This window comes from Mercenaria mercenaria, chromosome 8, assembly GCF_021730395.1.
Source record: "Mercenaria mercenaria strain notata chromosome 8, MADL_Memer_1, whole genome shotgun sequence".
NCBI lineage: Eukaryota > Metazoa > Mollusca > Bivalvia > Venerida > Veneridae > Mercenaria > Mercenaria mercenaria.
This window is the reverse complement of record NC_069368.1, coordinates 15,423,083-15,446,108: the sequence shown is the minus strand read 5'-3', so window position 1 is coordinate 15,446,108 and position 23,026 is coordinate 15,423,083. Positions and strand designations below refer to the sequence as shown.

The 23,026-nt window shown below is 33.8% G+C and overlaps 1 protein-coding gene across 1 annotated transcript in view; it reads right to left on the bottom strand.

The window, feature by feature from the left end:
• The window catches only part of LOC123523001 (neuroendocrine convertase 1-like), a 126,226-nt gene that overhangs the window by 80,179 nt on the left and 23,021 nt on the right, over window positions 1–23,026 (bottom strand). Inside the window, exon 2 of the mRNA XM_053550353.1 lies at window positions 22,294–22,398. Coding sequence (XP_053406328.1) covers window positions 22,294–22,398 — 105 coding nt within the window. The remainder of the gene's footprint in view (window positions 1–22,293; window positions 22,399–23,026) is intronic.

The following is a 23,026-nucleotide window of genomic DNA, read 5'->3' as shown; positions in this document are numbered from 1 at the left end:
TATCAAAAGTGTCATAGGAGGTAAAGTAATTGCTTCAAATAAGACATTTGTCAAAGGATAATCCTGCTATCTGCCGACAGACAATAGATTTTGTAACACTGGAGTTTAACTCAGCCATAATTATTGCTATCCAACATTTTTGTACAAGATTTCGATTTTGTTTTTGGAAACTTCATTAAAATTGGCAAGGGGGAGTGCAAAGACTTTTGAAATTCCTGCATGGGTACAAAATTATTCAACCGCCCCTGTATATTGACAAAATAATAAAACCAATTATTCCCTGGTATGAAAAAGTAATATTAAACATTCAAGACCGGAAACTTTAGACAAGTTGACATTTCGGTACATTTTAGGGTTTTGCTTTAACTGACTGAATCACATGTTAAAAGCCCAAGATTAACACATGCTTCATGTCTCTATGTTAAACTACAGGGATACAAGCGATACAAAATTCCAACATACTTTCTTTTCCTAAGTAGAGGGGCATAACCCCGCTCTACTTAATTGATCCCAAAGTTAAAAGACAGTTGCAAATGTTAGAAATTTTTATTGAAACGTGGCTTTGGATTGGTTGGATAAGTTTAGGGAAACCCGTTAAATGCAATGAGGCATAAGCCGACTGGATAAAAAGGTAATATTTACAACCATAAGATTACTGTCAAAATCAAGCAATACAATGTTTTCTGTGAAATTTGGAATATTTTACAAGGTTTGACTGAATGCATGACTTTTCAATTGTCACTTTAGCATAGTATCTGTCAGTGGGCATTTGGCCTCTATATGCCATTGAACAAAGGGGGTAGTTCTGGTTGAAAAGAAATTTCAATCTATATAAAATTACTTTTTTTTTGGTGTCTGACATGTTAACTTATTAAATGAATCAAATTCTAATTGTCACCTCCAAATTTCGGAGTATGTGACAGAGTAATGTTTTTATAATGGAAGCCTATGAAAAAATACGTGGCTGTGCCTGACCTTGAGATATGAACAACACAAAGTCTTGTTCGACGGTGTTATACTAACGGTGTAATGCTAACGTTGGCGGTGTAATACTAACCGTGTAATACTAAAGGTGTAATACTAACGGTGTAAATACTAACTAATACTAAGGACCACGCCATGTACCCGGATAATCTTAACTCTGTTCAGCGACCCTAACTCAGTGCCAGCATGGCGGATGTAAAGCCGATACAACCTTGTTTTCTGTGTAATTACGATGTATAAAGGAAGTTTCTGTTGTTATATCTATCTCCATTGATCAAGTATATATTTATTTCAAAATGTATCATGTTAAATATATCAATCCTTGTGTTTTCAGGTGGAAAAACGACGAACAAGGCAACTTTTTCAATGAAAACTTTTACAAAAAATCTTTAAAAATACTTCTATGCTTTTGATGCCTCGACTATTTTGTTGTTTGAAAGCAAAGATGTACTGCTTTATAGGCCCGTTTACACTATGTTGTTAACCCACTACATGTTGACACAATACATGTTCAAATGTACTGACAGCGAGAAAAGGGATAAAAACCTAACTTTGATTTGATAAAAACCGAACTCAGTTTACATGAGGAATGGATAAAAACCTAACTTACACGAAATTGCGTGACGGGTAAACACCTAATTGACTAGTATTCTATAGAAATGAATGAGTTGACATGTACATGGTCTGATTATTGTAAACATTACTTTATAAGCGGTATTGTCTTCAAACTTTGTCATTAATTTTACAAGATGTTATATGTATGCCCACTACAGTCAAATATTTTTTCATAATTTTAATATTATGCAAATAGCAATGTTTGGAAAAGTCTGGATAAACCCTCAAAAATCAAAAATAACTCAGTATAAAAGTCAAAATTATTATATCTATATAAGAAATTATTTAATACCACCGATGTTCGAAGTTCTGTAGTCCCCAACCCTCTCTCCTCCATCTCTCTCTCTCTCTCTCTCTCACACACACACACGCGCGCGCGCGCGCGCGCACGCACGCACGCACGCACGCACGCACGCACGCACACACACACACACACACACACTGTTTCAGAAGAATTGTGTTTGTTTCAACTCTTGTATATCGTATAGTGTAAGAGATTTTTATAGAGGTGCTAATGGAATATTTTTGATATTGTTTAAATTGGATTAGATTTATGATTAATTATTAAATATGATATTTTTCAGACGGTAAATATGGAAGAAAAGTGTATGTGTGTGTGGTGTGGTGGGGGGAGTGATGCATGGACTGACGGGACAGGGGTGTGGGTATCCTTACATTTTTCACTTGTCCACGGACACTTAAAAATCCACTTGTCCATAGTCAAATTTCACTTGCTCTGATTTGTAATATTAAACCTTCATGAAAGCGCATATAGACTGGAGATCGAGTTCTTTATTTAGGACAATAAAATAGAAAAGCATATCACAGTAACTGTGGTAAAAATAAGCTGTTGAAATATTTGCCTTTTAACGTTTATAAAAGTCTGAAATCGCGTAAGCAGTGTTCTGGATCTTTTGGGGTCATGCCCGAAACACTGCCCACGCAATGGTGCAAAGCCAGATGAATTCAGAGAAAGACTCTTAAAACGTTCCGACTTATTTTAGTCATACTTGCGATCTCTGTGTGCTTTTGATTTTAATTTGGCTGACTACTGGCTCAAATATTTCCTTTTGACAGTGACTTATTGTCTCAGCAGTTGGAAGTCTACTTACAAACTTGTCATAATACTTTTTTTAAGTTGTTTACGTTTCTGATGTCTTTAAATGTCCTTTTAGTTCTCTGTGTGTAACCCTTGTTTCCTTTTTTAGTTTTAGTTATAGAATGCTATATGCTGATGATGCAAATATTTTTCTTCAGCTACTTTAAGTAGTTCTTATGTTCCCTTTAGCATGTATATGATTTCTTCTTTTATGTTTTTTTCTTTTTAATGCATGTTGTAAAATGTGACTCTTCTTATTTTTGTGTAGTGTCAGCTAATCTTATTTTATGTTGCTTTAAATGTGCTAAATCTGTATGTGGTAAATTACTTTTTCCTTTTATTTGCAAGTACCTATGTGCTATTTTGTTTTAATGCGCTGTAACATGTATGTGATAATTTGTGATTTGTTTCTTATCTACTTAGAGCCAGATGCTTTATTTGCTTTAATGTGCGTTAACATATTTGCATTTTATTACAGCTGTTTTACTTATGTTGAGCTTATTGTCATGACTGTGTTTATCGGAAAATAGCTTTAAGCTAGTGTTATATGTTTATACTTATCCGACGTTAAATAAATCTTCTTGTATCTAAATCTTCTCTATTTTATCATAGTCACCGAGTTACAGTGTGCGCGACACCTAGTCAAAGAACCCATTATCTTTATCACCTCCATACACTTGAAGCAACACACAATCTAAATGATATTTTATGTTTTCTCATTTTATAACTGAAAAAGTATGCTTGTCTGCGGGCACAAAGAATGAAAAATGCACTTGTCCGCCGGCAAAAAATCACGAGTCGGATATGTTGGACATAGGAATTCCACATCCCTGCAGGGGTGGGTAGATCAAAGAACTTCGAGCATCAACAGTCCACAAAAAGCACAGACGAACAACCGTTTTCGTTTGGTTAGGTGTTTATCCATTTTAAGTTTGTATTTATCCAGCACTGTTTCCTATACCAGTTAGGAATTATCCCCAAATTTAAACCTATCTCATAATCAATACAATTTTTAAGCTATAAAAATCAATTTCAAACTTTGATACTGTTAAACATTGTCAAAGAGAAATTTATGGAACTAATACATTTAATAAGTAAGGTCTAACTGCAATTTCTGGTTCTTAAAAACAGTTAGAAACATAAAACATGTTCACTTTGAAGACTTTTTTTGAGTACATTTTAATGAATTCCAGCCACATAATGTGACATTTCGATTGAAATATTTAGTACACAAAACATGTTATCAATAAAGGATATTATGACTATCAAAAGTTTTACGCTAACATTGCATACTCACATAAAAACATGAAAAAAAGACAAGGAAATTAACTACATACATCGTCTTTCTGTCAGCCATGTTGGCACTGAGTTAGGGTCGCTGAACAGAGTTAAGATTATCCGGGTACATGGCGTGAGGACGCCTCTATGGAACATTAATTCCAACATCGTTCCTCCACTTACAAAATGAGATATGAATTTTGAAGAATGGAACAGCATCTGGAAATCATATTATATTACAAACATTCGAGTCGGAAATAACGCATCAAAAATTAATTCCATTTCTGGAGCATTTGCCAGAAAAAGATTTATGTTAAGATACCCCTACTGATATTTAAAATGTGGGTGTATAAGAATCTGTTACTGTACTTTGTTTTAAGATTGTAAAGGCGGGATTTTATTTGAATTACTAATCTTTTCCTGTAAAGATAACCAGAAAATCGGGCAGCGTTCGTCTTCTAGTGCGCTTTTTACAAATAGATTTAATGGTCAATAGTTTGGACGGAGTTTCTAATATCCTTGTTAAATCTAATTGTTGTGTTAACATATTTCCCCAACAAAACTTAGAAAATTCTAAATAAGTTATAAGGCATCTGTTTTTCCTTCACGATGATTTTTGAAATCTTTAAATGGTCAGGTGTAGAAGGAAAGACAAGAAACACATATTTTCAAATTACCCTCAAATAAAAACTGGAGTATCACGTGCACAGTTTCGAATTTTATGAAGAGCATTCTCTAATTATTGGAAGTTCTGTCAAAATTATTAGATAGTACCAAAATGAATTTATATGAAATTTTCATGTAAGTCAAGAGAGCTGTTTCAATTTGCGTACGTGAGAAAATCTGTTGAACTGTGTTAAGGAAGTAAGAATATGCATTAGTTAATTGGTTGTATTTCTTTTTTATGGTTACGAAAATATGTTGTGACATACATTTAATTCTGCAAATAATTGTGATGTAATTTCGTGAAAGGTCATTAATCAATACAACAATACCGTGGTTACATTTTTCGAAAAGAGTCATTCCCCGAACGTTCGTCAGTTTACATATCTTTCTACCAAGACTGATAGAAACTTACTGCTGCGTAATAATTACTTAGAAATCTTTAGAAAAGATTTAACTGCCTTGATTAAAATTTCTGTTATTGTCATGAATTGGTTTATTTTGATCGAGTAGGAATTACACCAGGAAGTTATGAGAATTAGCTGTTGCCATTAACTATTCGTTTAATACCAGATTAGCAAACGTCATTAACAAACCGTAAGAGAATATTATGTTGAATAATGAATGAAGAGAGCGCCTTAGCTGTGAAGTATTGTTAATAGAAGCTATTTTTCCGATAAAATATTGAATTACATCTTTAATGTTGTGTTGAAAATGTCTAAGAAAATACAAAATGACTTTCACTTCAATTAACCTTTGCATATGTGTAGAAAACTATGCTGAAGCAAACTTTGGAAGATATGTGGGGGAGGGTGGCTGTGAAAAGAAGTGGCAATAGTAGCGACAGATAAAACAATAGAAATATCACATTGGTGAAAGAGAGCATTTTGTAGACGAGTTCTTATAAATGATAAATGTTATATTTTAAATTACTTTTCACCAGTTTATAATTTTACCAGCAGCGAGATATTTTCAAATCTTAATACGAAGTCATACAATTACTTTTCACCAGTTAATAATTTTACCAGCAGCGAGATATTTTCAAATCTTAATACGAAGTCATACAATATATCAGTGCAATAAGTATTAAGATATGTTCAGCCAAAGATTTCCCACAGTTATAAATTATCAGCAATAAAGTTTTAAGTTTCCACTCGTCTCGCTTGAATTTAATTTGAATATAACTCCTCTATAAGACTTGTAACCTTTATATAAAATATGAAATTATTAACAAGTGTTCCTAGTAAATCCGAGTACGACAGCTATAACTGCACGTACAACAAAGCCGGCGTTTATTACAGACAATTGTATAATTGAATTCTGACACCGGCTGTAAAATAAGCAACCACCAATTTCATATTGGATGGGGATAATTATTTGTTCTGTTATATAAATGAACACCAACCTTAGGGTATTTCAAATATCACGGCAATTAATAGAAACAGTGGAGGTTGGTGCTGAGATTGGAAAAAACAAATTCAGTCTCACTATTTTTGCAGTGTTCTATTGTCTTGCTGAACAAACAGGTTTTGTAACTAATAACAGCGCACGAAAAATAAAAAGCTTGTGATACTGATTTATAGGCCAAACAAATGTACATGTACTTTAAACAGAACACGCTATTTTTTTTTTATTTTAAACATCATTTATACGCATTTTTAGCATTTATGCAAGAGGAATTCGGGCAGGTATTTTAAACAATGTTACAGAGTGTCTAATTATAATTAGTTTTAGAGTTATCGGAATATAAAATTTCTATCAAGAATAGAGTGTTATGGATGGGTTTTGAACTTTTACTCTTTAATCGGTTTCCAACTGAATTTCACGTGAACTTGTTTACCCGATTTATCGGTTGATTATGAAAGAAACAAACGATATAAATCTTATGAAATACAACAATTTCTGCAGAAATAACGAAAAATATTTGTGTATTCACAATCTTGAAACAAAAGTTCTTTATTACGGTATCTTTATTTTAAGCATTATTCTAAAAGATCTGTAAATGTTCAATCTGAGCCTAAAAACTTAAAGCCTTTAAATAGCCTAACAGTTGGCTTTAAGATGAAGACATTTGACTCTTCAAATCATAATTTGTAAATTTTAAACTCTTTCCTCTCAATCTAATTCGGGACATTACACACCATTAGTTAGAGATATACCCTATATCATATATACTCAATGGAAGCTACATATTTACAAGGTTAACGCCATTTGTCAAGCTAAGTCTTATCCAAGAAACTTCAATGCAATGGAAAAGAAGTTTATCTATATTACCGGTAAAACAGATTTACACAGACATGAACCTAACGCTCTTTTCTTTGATTTTTAGCTCACCTGAGCAATGCTCAGGTGAGTTTTTCTGATCATTCGATGTCCGGCGTCCGTCGTTTGTCGTCTGTCTGTCTGTCTGTCGTCTATCGTCTGTCGTCATTTAGCTTGTGTATGCGATAGAGGCTGTATTTTTCAACTGATCTTCATGAAATTTGGTCAGAATGATTATCTTAATGAAATCTAGGCCGAGTTTGAAAATATGTCATCTGGGGTCAAAAACTAGGTCACTAGTTCAAATCAAAGAAAACCGTTGTGTATGCGATAGAAGCTGTATTTTTCAATTAATCTTCATGAATTTTGGTCAGAATGGTTACCTTGATGAAATCTAGCCGAGTTCGAAAATGGGTCATCTGGGATTAAAAACTAGCCCACTAGGTCAAATCAAAGAAAAAGCTTGTGATGTGATAGAGGCTGTATTTTTCAATTAATCTTCATGAGTTTTGGTTAGAATGATTGCATTGATGAAATCTAGGTCAAGTTTGAATATGGGCTATCTTGGGTCAAGAACTAGGTCACTAGGTCAAATCAAATAAAAACATTGTGTATGCGATAGAGGCTGTATTTTTCAATTAATCTTCATGAATTTTGGTTAGAATGATTAACTCAATAAAATCTAGGCCGAGTGTGAATATGGGTCATCTGAGATCAAAAACTAGGTCGCTAGGTCAAATCAAAGAAAAACCTTGTGTATGCGATAGAGGCTGTATTTTTCAATTGATCTTCATGAAATTTGGTCCGAATGTTTGCATTGATAAAATCTAGGTCAAGTTTGAATATGGGTGATCTGGGATCAAACATTAGGTTACTAGGTCAAATCAAAGAAAAACTTGGTGTATGTGATAGAGGCTATATTTTTCAATTGATCTTCCTGAAATTAAAGCAAAATAATTGCCTTGATGAAATCTAGATCAGATTTGAATATGGGTTATCTGAGGTCAAAAACTAGGTCACTAGGTCAAATCAAAGAAAAACGGTGTGTATGCGATAGAGGTTGTATTTTCCAATTCTTCATGAAATTTGGTCAGAATGATTGCCTTGATAAAATCTACATTGAGTTTGATTATAGATTATCTGGAGTCAAAAAGTAGGTTACTAGGTCAAATCAAAGAAACACCTTGTGTATGCGATAGAGGCTGTATTTTTCAATTGATCTTCATGCAATTTAGTCAGAATAATACCTTGATGAAATCTAGGTCAAATTCGAATATGGGTCAGCTGGATTTAAAAAGTAGGTCACTAGGTCAAATCAAGGAAAACCCTTGTGTATGCAATAGGGGCTGCATTTTACACTGGATTTCATAATATTTAGTCAGAATGGTTGCATTGATTCAATCTAGGTCAAGTTCAAATACGGATAGTCTGTGGTCAAAAAATAGGTCACTAGGTCAAATCAAAGAAAAACCTTGTGTATGTGATAGAGGCTATATTTATCAATTAATCTTCATGAGTTTTGGTCAGATTGATTGCATTGATGAAATCTAGGTCAAGTTCGAATATGGATCATCTGGGGTCAAACACTAGGTCACTAGGTCAAATCAAAGAAAATACTTATTTATACTCAATATTTTTTGCTCCAATTTTAATGATAATTGGTCAATATATTTTTCCATGAAATCACTAGGTCAAACATGTTTACACTGCTATAGTGTGTTATGGTGTCTTTCTCAGGTGAGCGACCTAGGGCCATCTTGGCCCTCTTGTTCTTTTTTATATTTCTAGACATTTGTCGTTTACTAAGACGCACATATGTATAGTTAGAGGAGACTTTTCTCTTCCCATCAGCAGTTTTATGACATATTGTACGTGTTTTAACTTTCAAACACGGACTGTTTGTTGACAAACTTCTCTATAGAATTTACAATTTCCCATAGACTTCTCTTGCTTTGTTCTTTCCATATTTTCAATTATCTGCATAATTTGAAGGAGAGAAAAAGCACAAAGTGATCTATGCTTACGCTAGAGTTTTTCGAATTTTACCAAATATTTTTACGCAAGATATTTCATTTTTAGGTTCAAATAACGCTTTTGTAGGAAATGATCGTTTCAATACTTTTTTTCAGATTGTGAACTAAAATGCAATTAAGTGCACATCTTTAAATTTCCGTAAGTCTTGTTTTATTTGATGTTAAACAGATAAAGTAGACGCTTTATCACTTCTCTAAATCGATATTCAAACCTTCGGCAAATATATCAGGAAACAAATGTTGAAAATTGGATTGAATAAGAAACGGACATAATCGTGCGTTTATAACAAAAATGTGGCAGCCATCTTATAAATAAAGGCATTATAAGCCTTTATCAAAATTAGTGTTTGAAATTATTTTTTGTCCAATGGCATTGCAGTACTTTTCAAATTTTCGGGAAATTTATTTTAGTAAATCAGCATTAACTTGCAGTCGTTTATTAGTCAGCTATTTAGTCAAGAGATGTGTTATTGATTTTATACGCTCTGATGTCATCCGGAAAAAAAAAATAATTTCAAACACTAAGTAGGTTAGTGTTTATTAATGTGCATTTACAAAACTTAATCAGCCTAAACTTTGTAAATACACATGATAAACACTAAGGTATACGAACTTCCTATCTGAAGTTTGAACTTTATGTTCCAATGTCTACATCTACGAATAACATAGTTACGTTGCTCGCTCCCTTGGGTAAATATGAGAAGAAAACAAAACGAGATTAACCAGGGAGCAATTGTAACTGGCTTGTATTGATATGTTTTTTATCGTCATATCATTTTGAAAGAATAGTCAGTCTTTATTATAGTTTGGAATGAAGTGTGTTCCCAATGAGAAGCTTTAATACCACAATGTTACAATCCCCGATGTATAATCAACAATAGTTCAAGTCTTCTGGAAGTTTGCTTAAAGGATGAAAAATCGAACTGAAACCCCACCCTTCAGGTTTGTTTTCTAATGTTTCAACCACAAATATAAGGTAGGATTGTTTGTGCGTATTCATTACATTTAAGAGGTATGTCCTATCCTTTTTGTATTTAAAGATCATACCACGTGGAAAACCATTATATACAATTTACCTTGTAACTAATCAATTTTAATATTCTAAAATATATAAAAATATGAACAAAAATAGAAGTGTGTGAAAGGGTATTATACTTTCTGCATATATGAAAATTATGAACAGGACAACGTGTTTATATAATATTGAAATGGCGTAAATTTATTATACGACAGAATTCCACATTACAGAGCGTCAATGAAGCTATTGTGAGACTTAAACATATGTGGCATCCCTGTCATATCAATGAAGAAGAATTAGCTTAACAGGAGATAGAAAACACAGATTAAAACGTAAACAATAACTGTATAGGTAGAAGAATTGGTAATGCCGAAAATTGTAGTATGTGAAGGGGCGTTATATTTCCTGCAGTTCCATGTCACCCAAATGCGATATATTGACCAATATACTCATCTCATGAAAATCGGTGATATTAACATCTATTGTATTCTTAAGAATAATTTATACCTTATTATCATCCGGTTATTAAAGAGAAATTAAAGGAAAATACAATAATTTTGTGGTCTGAGAAACAAATATCAATGGGAATATCAATTTGAACACCTAGGGAAATATGAGTTTAAAAGGCGAACAGACTTCATTGAATACAATATAGCTAATTCTAACTTGAAAACAGACAGTTAAGCTTCAGGTTTAGTCTAAATTAAAAGTTCTCTATAACTAGGGCAATTCAAGATGCTAAGCTTAAAGTGCATTTCAAATCTGAAAATTTAGATTATTTCCTATTATAAACATATTTTAAAAGCTCTGCTGTTCATTTTTTTCTGCGAAAATTTTATTTTGAACTTACGGTCGTTATATGATTTATAGACAATTCTTTTTATTTAAAGTGGAATTATGCGCATTTTTCAAGTAAAAATACAGCACATATAGATATGTGTGTAAAAAGGGTGGAGGAAATTATAGTTTTTAACCCAGTATACCAAACTCTTCCTGTTACCATTACGAAATGATAACTTTTTAAATATGACTTTTCTTATTTTGACTGGGGCAGTCTTTTTAAGAAAAGTCAAACTGCTTGCAGGAGTTGCTTCCCTTCAACCTCAGAAATCTCTACTTATAGGTAAGGGAGATCATTGCGTACAAGACTGAAGAAATGAACTATTTTTTATAAGTCCGATTTCTTCATTTCTAAAGCATCACTTTCAAATACTTATGCGGCATTATTGTTAATTAAACACATTTAAATGCACAGCAACCGAAAACTTGCTTTTATAAAACATTCACCAAAAACACACTACGTGCTGTAAGATGCGCATAATGCCACTTTAAACAACATCTGCACTTTTTTTAAACAACACCCATTGCACGATAACACAAAAGGATAAACCATTTGGCATGTAGATCTTTTTCTCAATAGCAAATAACAATAGCTTACTGGTGTTAATTGTTACGATAAAATGGGTAGATGTTAAAACTTTTAAACGCAGCTAGTGCACGAGTGACACAATTATGGCCCGGGCAATAATTCTAAAAATTGTTTAGATATGGACAGACATCCTTAAGTTTCATGTCGTCGGTAAATTACCATATATTTTGATTTTATATTGCTGAAGGTAATCTTGGCATTTAAAACATGATATTGATACTACTTTACCAGGCCACAATAGTTATGATCCTGTATATCAATTTTCACTACATTATCACCTCGCCCGCATACACAGATCATTTATGGTGTCGGTCAAACTTCTCATCTGAAGACACCCCAACCCCCATTATTCATTATTATCTGAAATCAAAATTAACAACTGTAACGGGCAATTAGCAATTAATATGATTACTAAACTTCAACTGCAATTAATACTAGTTTTGTTCCACTCTCCGTGTAGCAAAAACCGTTTGTTGCCATCTCACTTTCAGCACTTCTGCTCTTATTTTAAATGTGTCGTTCCAACTTTCTTCAACCCTATCAGTCATCAGCGAAATAATTCGTACCGCAAAAGTAAAAATACACCAACTAACAGTAAAAAAACTATGCAAAGATAGAATAGTAAATATAAGCCTATTCATGATAAGTGCATCTGCTGATAAATAAGGACTAACCGAACTTTGATGGATACTATTTGGAAATCCCTTCTGTATTACAAAATATTGTGTCTTATGAAACAGTGATGGTGTCTTCTTATTTCAATTGGCAGGCCAATAATTTTGTTATCAAAAACATCCGATTCTCAAACACATTAGACCCTCTAGATTGTGTGTTGTCTGGTAAAGGCAATCTGCAAACTGGACAAAAAACTAATTAACAGTTCGTCCTTAAGGTGCCTCATCTGGTCATCTGTCTCTTTCTTACACTACCGTGAAGCATAGACTTGTTTTGATATCGTTGTTTTAATATCACGTCTTTTTACTCTCGAAAGGGAACAAATTGTACAGAAATTGGTGTATAAACATCTGCAAAAAGTGATAATTGAATTTACTAAAAGGAGTTTGGTAATCTGAATCTGTTGGTGTTTATGCAGTTGAAACTCGATTTCTTCAGCTCGCTTATCTCAAATTTCTGGCTATCTCAAAGACATTTCCATGTCCCGTCTCGAACACGCGTCCACAAAATATCATTTTCAGTCGAATTTCGGTTATCTCGAACTTAAATGCTCGATCGTTTGGAATTCAAGATACCGAGTTTCAACCGTATCATGTACATCCAACCAAATGACTAAGATGCATGTTAGGGTAAAGTCGTAGTTTAAATGGAGAAACAAGTGAAAGACATTTAGAGTATTAAATGTATGTCAACTAAAACGACAATGATTTTTAATAGTGGTGCAGCATGACAATTACAGAGACGAAAATTAAGAAACAAAAGCCTCATTGTATGCAATCTAGTCTTATTGTGTGAGTAATTGAGAAATGCTGATTCAAAATGACAGAAGTACCAGAAATTGCTAGAAATGACAACATTATGCTAAACTAATAGAAAAAATATTGATGAACATATATGATAACAACAGAGAAAGATAATGCATTACTGCAATTATAACATGAAATTTTCCCGATTTATCTGAATGCATTGGGTTTAGGTGACTCAAATACTTTCTCTTAACTGTTAATCGTATCAGTTCATTTGTGTATATTTTTTCGGCGACGACGTCTAAATTCGTTTTCGTTACCTATGCCACGTGACTTCAGTTTGCAAATCAAATTACTTGATAACGCATTATAGGTAATTTATCAAAATGGAAGATTTGTGCAACACTCTGCCTGATTGGACGAGAGTGTCAATTTTTTTCACTCTGTTGATTGTGCTACGCTGAGTGAAATGTAGACAAAGCGTTTATCCTAAACGACGCTGTTCACAGTTTTAAAGCTAACTTTGGCTTAGTATATTTAGCAAGAATATTGATATATCTCAAAATGATAAGTAAGTTTAATAAATATGATAAAAAATCCTATTCAAATACCAACATATATCAAATTAAAAAAAGAGCTGAATACGGTCTGCGTATCACATGAATAAGGGTGTAATAAGAGTCTTTTATGTAGAGAAGTGCTTTTTAAAAGATTTTCCTTGTTACAATTGTCGTCTGTATATGAAAAGGTTTTTTGCTCTTGTGACTTATTCAGATTGCATATTAAAATGAGTACTTGTTTGCTTTGATATATTTGTTATAAATTATCTAACTGATTTATTATATATGAATATTTTTCTTTAGTATGGTATGCAAATATTGAACTCGGTTGAAATCTGTTTCATTATATATATGCTATATAATGACTGAATCTCATTACACTGAAATGAAGGTACGCTGCATACAGTTCATCTATGTGATATGACTACGGTCAAACTTTGCTTATGAAACTGAAATATTGAAATAATTACAATTGTATGTTTTGCTTGACCTTCACTTTTTTATAGGTGTGACGTCATTGTCTAAAGATTCATGAATAGCGAATATGCATTTGTTAAAGCGGGATCAGTTGGCCTATTTTAGAAATAAATAAAAATAATAAATAGAAAAATCCTTTAATTGATTTATTCTCATGTATTCTAATCAAACTTGATTTGTAGCATCTTTATTAGGCCCGCAGCCAACTTTGTTCAGCTGGGACATTTGACCCCTTTTAGGGGCTGCTAGAGCTAAAACTAGAAATGCCTTTATACAGCGTCTCATGAACAGCTTGGTGGATCTTTTTCATACTTGGTCTGGAGCATCATTATAAGGTCCTCTTCCAAATTTATTTATATAGGAACTTAGGCCCTATTAGGGACCACTATAGCTAAAAGTAGATATATCTTTCTCCGCATTAACCACTAAAATGTAATGGATTTTTATCAAACTCGATGTGTAACAATATCGTAAGGTCTCCTGCTATTTTGTTACAAATGGGGATAGGGACCAATTTAGCTAAAACTATAAACACGTTTAATGACCTCTTCTCATGAACCGCTTCATGAATCTTCATCAAACTACTGCTGTAATTATTCGTCTAAGGATAAACGAAACAAAATTGCAACCCTACGAAACCTTTGCGAAAAATTAAAAGAGAACCATTTAAATCGTTAAAGTGCGGTGTTTAGTTTTGCAATTTGAAAAATGTAAGATGAAAGATGAATGTTAGATGAAAAATTCATAAACTTCTTTCCTTATTACAATTCGCCGACCATCATTTTTAAAGATATTTCTTGTTTAAAAATATTTACAATACTTTCTGTCTGACAATCATATCTCTAATTGCAGAAATAAAAATAATGTAATCTTGCGAATTAACACAGTGTTTCTTTCTATATTTCATTTTGTCTTCAAGGAATTTCATATTTTCTGTCATAATTTGCCGTTTAATAAAATGTTTTGCAATATCTATAGCATTTTGTCTGATAATTAATACCAAAGGCTAATATTACCATGAAATTTAATACCGATTATAACTGTGAAATACAATAATGAACTGCGACTGGCGCTTCAGACGGTTCAAATACAATAAACACGTTGTATATTAAGACATATTTAATGTAAAACATTTCAGACGCTCTCTCAAAGGTAAATTAATAAAAAGAGATTAATTGATCCGATGTATAGAGGGAAACCTCTATATACGGTAATTCTCTGTACATACGATTATTTCATCAATTGTGTTTGAGCCTGTTTACCAGTGCCACATGTTTCCTCCAGCCCTCTAGTACCATGTTTCCATTGGAAGACATACATTTCAAGACAAGTGCCTGGACTGTGTACTAGTTCTTAAAGTATAAGTGCCAGTGCTAAAGACTGACTCATCGGAAGAAGCGGTGGATCTAAATAACAAAACTCATGTCTGAAATACTTTTATTCATATAGAAATAAAAAGTAGATGAAAATGTGAAAAGGATTTTTTTTACACATGCGTCTGTAAAATACTCGCAAAACACAGAGAGGTGACCTTTCTTGAAGAGGTGTTTCATATGATCATGTACATTGATTTAGATAACAGTATGAATCAGATTGAATTAAGGAATTATTGATAAAATTATTAAAGCACAGAGAATTCACGGATTGAAGGGAGAAACTTTCAGTTACAAACACAAAAATAAAAAGGAATTGATATCCGTTCCTATAGTAATCATTACGTAGAAAACTATCTTGAAAATAAGCGCTGGCTATCTAATTACGTTGTTATTGAACTATTTTATGAAACAGAAACCTACTCTGTTAAAAATGATTCAATAATTCAAACAAGAGTGCCAGAATGTCACAATATACACCCGTCATAGCAAATTTCTTTACACTAGCACCTGTATTTGCAAATGGAATTTTAATTCTGTGGTTGTATTTTAATTATTGTAATCTTTTGTCCACAAAAAAACTCCTTACCAGGCAGAGATACCTTAAATACACCTAAAATTTGAAAGTAACATCTATGTTGTACCACAGAAAAGTTGTCTTGGTTTTTCCCTACGGTCAGTTATAAAAAAAGTTACAATATAAGTTATTTATAGTAACAACTAAGGGAAGTTAATCTTAAAAATCCAAAAAGAAAAAAAATGTTAGTCCACAAAAAAATCTTTACCAGGTTGAGATAGGTCAAAATACACCTCAAAATTGGATGTAACATGCATGTTGTACTACAGAAAAGTGGTCTCGATCTTTCCCTACGACTAGTGATGAAAAAGTTACAATATAAGCTATTTATAGTAAAAACAAAGGGAAGTAACCTGCGCATGACACTATGTCTCATGATGGTGTACAATTGTGCCAAGTAATATAAAAATCCCTCCATGCATGAAGAAGAAATGCTCCTGACAAAGTCATTCTTGTCTCTGACCCTTGACCTCTAAGTGTGACCTTTACCTTAGACCTAGGGATCTGGTTCTTATGCATGACACTCCGTCTCATGATGGTGTAGAATTGCACCAAGTTACATTAAAATCCCTCCGTAAATAAAGAAGATATGATCCGGACAAAGTCATTCTTGTCTCTGACCTTTGGCCTCTAAGTGTGACCTTGACCTTAGACCTAGGGACCTGGTTCTTGTGCTTGACACTCCGTCTCATGATGGTGTATAATTGTGCCAAGTTACATCAAAATCCCTCCATGCATGAAGAAGATATGCTCCGGACAAAGTCATTCTTGAATTTGACTTTTGACCTCTAAGTGTGACCTTGACCTTAGACCTAGGGACCTGGTTCTTGTGCATGACATTTCGTCTCATGATGGTGTTCAATTGTGCCAAGTTTCATCAAAATCCCTCCATGCATGAAGAAGACAAAGTCTGTGGATGCCGCCCGCCCGCCAGGGGCGTTCCCATAATACGTCCAATTTTTCAAACAGGCGTATAAAAAGTGACCATGGATGTGTTAACAAAGACAATGCTGTATTGTCTTTTTAATGAGGAATGCAGAAGATATGGTAAAAGTTTTATAGTTAACATATCCAGCTCTATAAACAATTTTTAACAATTAAAAAAGGGCACAAATTATAAAGATACAATTTTCTTTAAATGGCAACGTCCTAGCATGGACACACTAAGGTTTTTTTTATGTCATAGGAAACATCAGTAAAGATAAACACAGTGCCTTCTCAAGACCGTGTTAACCTTTAGCCTGCTGGCGGCAACTGATTTTGCCTTTGCAACCAGTGCAGACCAAGATCATGGTCTGCACTGTTCGCCATTCAGTCAGTATCTTTTTTGGTAAGCACACCTTTTAACAAGTAATGGTACTGTCCTTACTGAAAGATGGACAAGTTTATTTTAGAAATTTAGCAGGGTAAGGGTTAAGCATACTTCAGGTGCAGGAAAGTTAAGATGCGCTTCTACACAAATTCAAATTTTAATTTAATATCTTTATATTTTTTGCTATTTAATGTTTCACCGGGCAATGAATGGAATTTACTTTAGTGCGCATACATTCTCTAACAAAATAACACGTTATAATGGATGAAAGAGTAACCAAAATTACAACGATAGATATAATATTACGGGAGAAATATTTAGCACGAGGAACGGATTCACGTGATTCTCTGGTTAATTTGAGAATGATCGTTATAACGGCTTGTGTGCGTTTTGTACAAAACTGCTTTCATCAACAGCGATTGCATTATTGTATTCTGATACCAGCTACAGGATAAGCATGGCCAATTTTATATTTGATGGCTAATTATCTGTCCTCTCAAATAGATGCACGTCCGCCCTAAGGTATTTCACATATCAAGGCAATTAATAAAAAAACGTGACATAGAAGAGGATGTTGGGAAAAATCATGTCTGTATAAGAAGTTTTAGTAAAAATATCTCCTTGTTTACTGGCTCATGGAAAGTCAAAATACAATCATATCGCTTTTGGGGGGACGGAAAGATGCACTTTCAGGGACTTTACTTTCAGTGCTTATTATTATGTATATACTTCTGTATTCTACTGTTTTTATTGCAAAGTAATTTTGGCATTGCAGTTTTAACATAAAATATGACCGAATGCGTTCGTTTTTGAACTGTTTCATAATTTCTTTAACTGTGTCTCAAAATTTGACTTGCAGCCGGCTGCTTACTAATCGAATTTCATTTGCTACACCACATCATTGTGAAATATAAATTAGATGTTTTCTTTTTCTGTATTTTATTGTGTATTGAGGGACTGCTAGCTATACTAGTACTCATATTTCCCATCTGAAACTGAACATGTCAAGGGGGAATAATACCAAGTGACCGAATATTGCTCTGGCAATACAGAAGTCCCATGCCGGTGAAAAAAAAAGAGTTTAATTTGACCTTCAATAGTGGCTTGACCTTTTACCTACAACCATGGGTCATGTGCGTGACACATAGTCTATTCATGGGGAACATTTCTGTGTTGTACTAAAACATCCTTCAATGCAATTAAGAGTAATGGAGCAGAAACAAAATTTTACTTGACATTGAACAGTGACCTTTACCTTTAGCCAACAAGCATAGATCATGCGTTGACACACTCTCTCATCATGGGGTACGTTTGTGTGTAGCACTAAGATAATCCATCAACGCAAATAAAAGTTATGGAGCAGAAACATTTTTACTTGACCTTCAATAGTACCTTGTCCTTTGACTTACAAGCATGTCATGTACTACATAATTTACATATTGCCTTCTATTCTCCTAACAAGTTTTATGAACATAGCTTGAATCCTTTTTTTAGTTATTGCAGGATACAGACTTTCGGATGGACAGACGGACGGACGGACGTTCCTACATATGGGTATTTATGTGGCTACTCTTTTGTTCTTTCTATTGTTCTTTTAGTCATAGCCACATAAAAGCTTACGGAATGAATGACATCAAAGAAAAAGTACAGTTTACTGTTACCTATTGTTCCTATAGCCACTCAAGTTTGCAAATGTAAGCTCGGACAGACGGACGGATGGGCGGAGGACATTCCTCTAGTATCCCCCGGTGTTCCACGTGGTGCTCATATATAACTGGTAGGAATAAGCTGACCATTATCAATTTTCAAGTTTTAGAAAGACTGATCCCCACCCCCGAAAAAAGTGTGTGCATAGGGAGTGGTGAAAGTTTAGTTATAATTGCGAACATGTTAAATGTCGTAAGTATGGAAAAAGTTTCCTCTCTGTAACAATCATGATGTGTAGCGAAGATGAGTAGTTCACTCCCGAGATTCTTTAGATGCTTGGCCTATCTTATGCCAGTAGAAAAACACTGACTAATGTTTAGAAGGTATTGAATTACAGTCGGTTTTAACTGTTTAATACAGTATCCAGCAAGAAATGCTGCAGATTGACCATCCAAAACATACTACTAGTTTTTCTTGTGTTTTTTTTTAAATCTGAATATGACAATGTATGTAACCTAAATATGGTGTCTATTTAGGACAGTTTTAAATTTATGTTGTGATATAACAAAATCGATAACGTTCTCCTTACCGGATTTAAACTTTAAAGCAACAGGTAGCGGAAAATTTTGTATCAGTTTTTATCATAAAGGTTAATCTGAAATGTATCATGTACTAACAGAACGAAAAAAAAATGTACAGCAACAATCTCGCGCTCGGTTGGTCATCTTTTGTTCTATTTATTTATTTTATTTTGATGTTTATTATGTTTATTCCAAAGTATCTGTGCTATTACAACAAGCGTCTACTACAGCTCCTTTCCTAATATGTATCTGTGCCCGTGGTTGTATTGTTATGCAATGTTGTGTACGATCAAAAATTTAAAAATAAAACTTTTGTATACAATTGAAATTCGTTGTACCTTTTACTTAATTTAAGACTTTTAGAGACATCTACCGATTACACTTCAGTAATTCTGATACGTCACTGAAAATTCATAAAAGTTCACCTAATATACAGTTAGAAACAAATTCCATCTGTAAATGGCCTAGGTATCAAACTAGTTTCTTCGAAGCTCGAATAGAGTTACTGTTTGTCGCATTAAATAATTATAACCTTTTCACCACAAATGTGAATTAGGTGATACCTACATAGCTTGTCTTAATAACAGATGTATTCTCCTGTGCATTATTTTCCATCGATGTTGATTTTCAAAGGCATGCAGTTAAGGCGTAAAAAAAGAATTGTTTGTTTCCGGTATCCCGACCTACCCTAAATATTTGGCCCGACCCTAAATGTTTTTATGGCCTTGGATGATAATTTTTTCAATTTTTTGACAAAAAGTTGCCAAATTGCACTTTTTATGCTTTAAACATGGCCAGTGATGTTAGAAATCAACTTCCTGATGCTCTAAAGGCATAACCCCCTTATCTGTATTCATTTTATGACAGAAAAATAATTTCCGAAGAGTCCCCCTTAATAAAAAAAATCAAAAAAAAATTTTTTTCCGACCTACCTACCCTAATTTTTTTGAGCATGTTACCGGAAACAAAGAATTTTTTTTTAGGCCTAAACTGTCTGAACTCTTTGAAATGTAATAACATATTGAAATGGGTTTTGTCTGGTATTATTGAAGCATTATTTTAGATCTAACAAGCAAGGAAACAAACATTTGTAAGTTGATATTAATTTATATCTGTCTATCACTTTATCAAACGTTATACATACAAGTACATAAAACTGGAGTCACATTCAACAACATTTGAAATTGCAAACTTGGTCTTAACATTTTGACTGGCGAATATTTAATTTGCAACACATTGTTTTCAAACATTTGTACTATTGAAATTTGCTAAACTGTCTGTAGAAGTAATTTGCTACACATCTATGCTTCTGTTACAAAATACGACAGAGCAAAAATCAAACCATTTTGCAGTCAAAGTCAAGTTTCCTTGGTGTATCAACTCTAGAGGTCATGTATAATATATGGATAGTTAGTTTTGTTCCATATATGACCTATAAATGGAGGTGGTTTTATTTTGGAAAAAAACCCATTTACGAATGTTTTTATTAGTTTATGCTTTTACTCATTAATTTTAGCTGGATGTTGATAAAAACTTCCTATTATTTGAATCACTTTCGAGTCCTCTTCCTCGATAAAACCAGTACCGATGTCATATGACATTTAAGGTGTGGCTGTGACTAAAGTATGACTCAAACCCATGTCCTCGTGGTTGTGAGTCTAATATGTTGTGTAAGTCTATGGCCTCTGATAAGGCCTACAATACAGATACGTACATGCATAGCTTAATCAGGTATAGTATTTTCATCATCCAATATCTATTTATACTATTTCTAGTGTAAAATCATAACATAACAAATACCTTAAGTGTAAAACTGTCATGTAGGACCTTAATCACTGCGCACTCCATACTACTGAGAAAAGCATTTATCTATTTATTTGAATAGGCTGGTTGGATATCTATAGCATGATATGTCGTATGATATTGTACACAATCGTGCTAATGGTTATCATTCCATTTTCAAAGGTGCTCTGAGTGCATTTCCATCATGTTTTCTCCAAAGTAAGAATAACTGGTATCTTTCATTTCCTGATATTCCAGGATTATCACCGTCCTTGCTTTTGCATTTTCACGTTGCTATGTTGCATAAATGCATCTTCGTTAGAGCAATAATTTATATATTTTCAATATACCATGCCATTTATCTATGATATGTCATGATTGTTACTTAAAGTTTATGATAAAGTGACGATCTCATTTTACATATTCTTGTTTTAATGTTATTTGTTTAATTATTCATATCTTGATATGATGTTAAACACCCTCTAAAATCAAATGTAAGCCTACACAGGTCTATGCGGAATACCAGTAAATCCCGTTATTCTTTTTTAATGTAAAATCTAATTACTTAATAATGTTTTTTACGACATTTTCTAGCATATGAGATATTCATAGACTTATATTTCCGTAAAAGAAAACACGATGCTATTAACCTTCAGCCTGCTGGCGGCAAGTGATTCTGCCTTTGCGACCAGTGCAGACCAAGATCAGCCCGCACATCCGTGCAATCTGATCATGTTCTGCACTGTTCGCTATTCAGTCAGTAAGTTTTCAGTGAACACCCCTTCTAATAATAAATAGCATTGCCCAAATTGAATGATGGACCAGTCCATTTTAGAAATTTAGCAAGGTAAAGGTTAAGAACGGGGACGAGGAAAGGAAAATCACAGTCCCCACCAATAAATTAAATAATTCTGTTTCAAATACTGAATTTAAACATGATTGATAACGACATTACTTTGTGACCCTTTCTAGTATAATCTGAATTGCCTTGATTAGTATAATATATTTAGTTTCCAATATTCAAATTATACTAAGTTTCCAAGATTCAAATTGTACAATATTGGCAAGAGAACTCACTCTGTGGTCCTTTTCTAGTATCATCTGAATTGCCTTGATGAGTATAAAATATTTAGTTTCCAATATTCAGTTTATAGTTTACATAATGTTGGTAAGGGAACTCACCCTGTGGTCCTTTTCTAGTTTCTGGGTGTGTTCGTCCGCGCTTCGTTTGGATCTGTGAGGGACGTCGTTATGTATTAATACATAATGGTCTTCGAATGCTCGTAACTGTAAATAAAGCAAATTATGTTTGAGACAGCACAAAAACAACCATAACTCAGTAATACTTGGTTCGATAGTCTTTTTTAAAGATTGGTGTACAAACTACCGGTAAATCATATCTGTGTGCTTTGGCATTGTATTGGTGGGGATTGTGGGGTAGTGTAGTGTATTGGTTGGGATTGTGGGGTGGTGTAGTGTATTTGTGGGGATTTTGGGGTGGTGTAGTGTATTGGTGGGGATTGTGGGGTGGTGTAGTGTATTTGTGGGGATTTTGGGGTGGTGTAGTGTATTGGTGGGGATTGTGGGGTGGTGTAGTGTATTGGTGGGGATTGTGGGGTGGTGTATTGTATCGGTGGGGATTTTGGGGTGGTGTAGTGTATTGGTGGGGATTGTGGGGAGGTGTAGTGTATTGGTGGGGATTGTGGGGTGGTGTATTGTATCGGTGGGGATTTTGGGGTGGTGTAGTGTATTGGTGGGGATTTTGGGGTGGTGTAGTGTATTGGTGGGGATTGTGGGGTGGTGTATTGTATCGGTGGGGATTTTGGGGTGGTGTAGTGTATTGGTGGGGATTGTGGGGAGGTGTAGTGTATTGGTGGGGATTGTGGGGTGGTGTAGTGTATCGGTGGGGATTGTG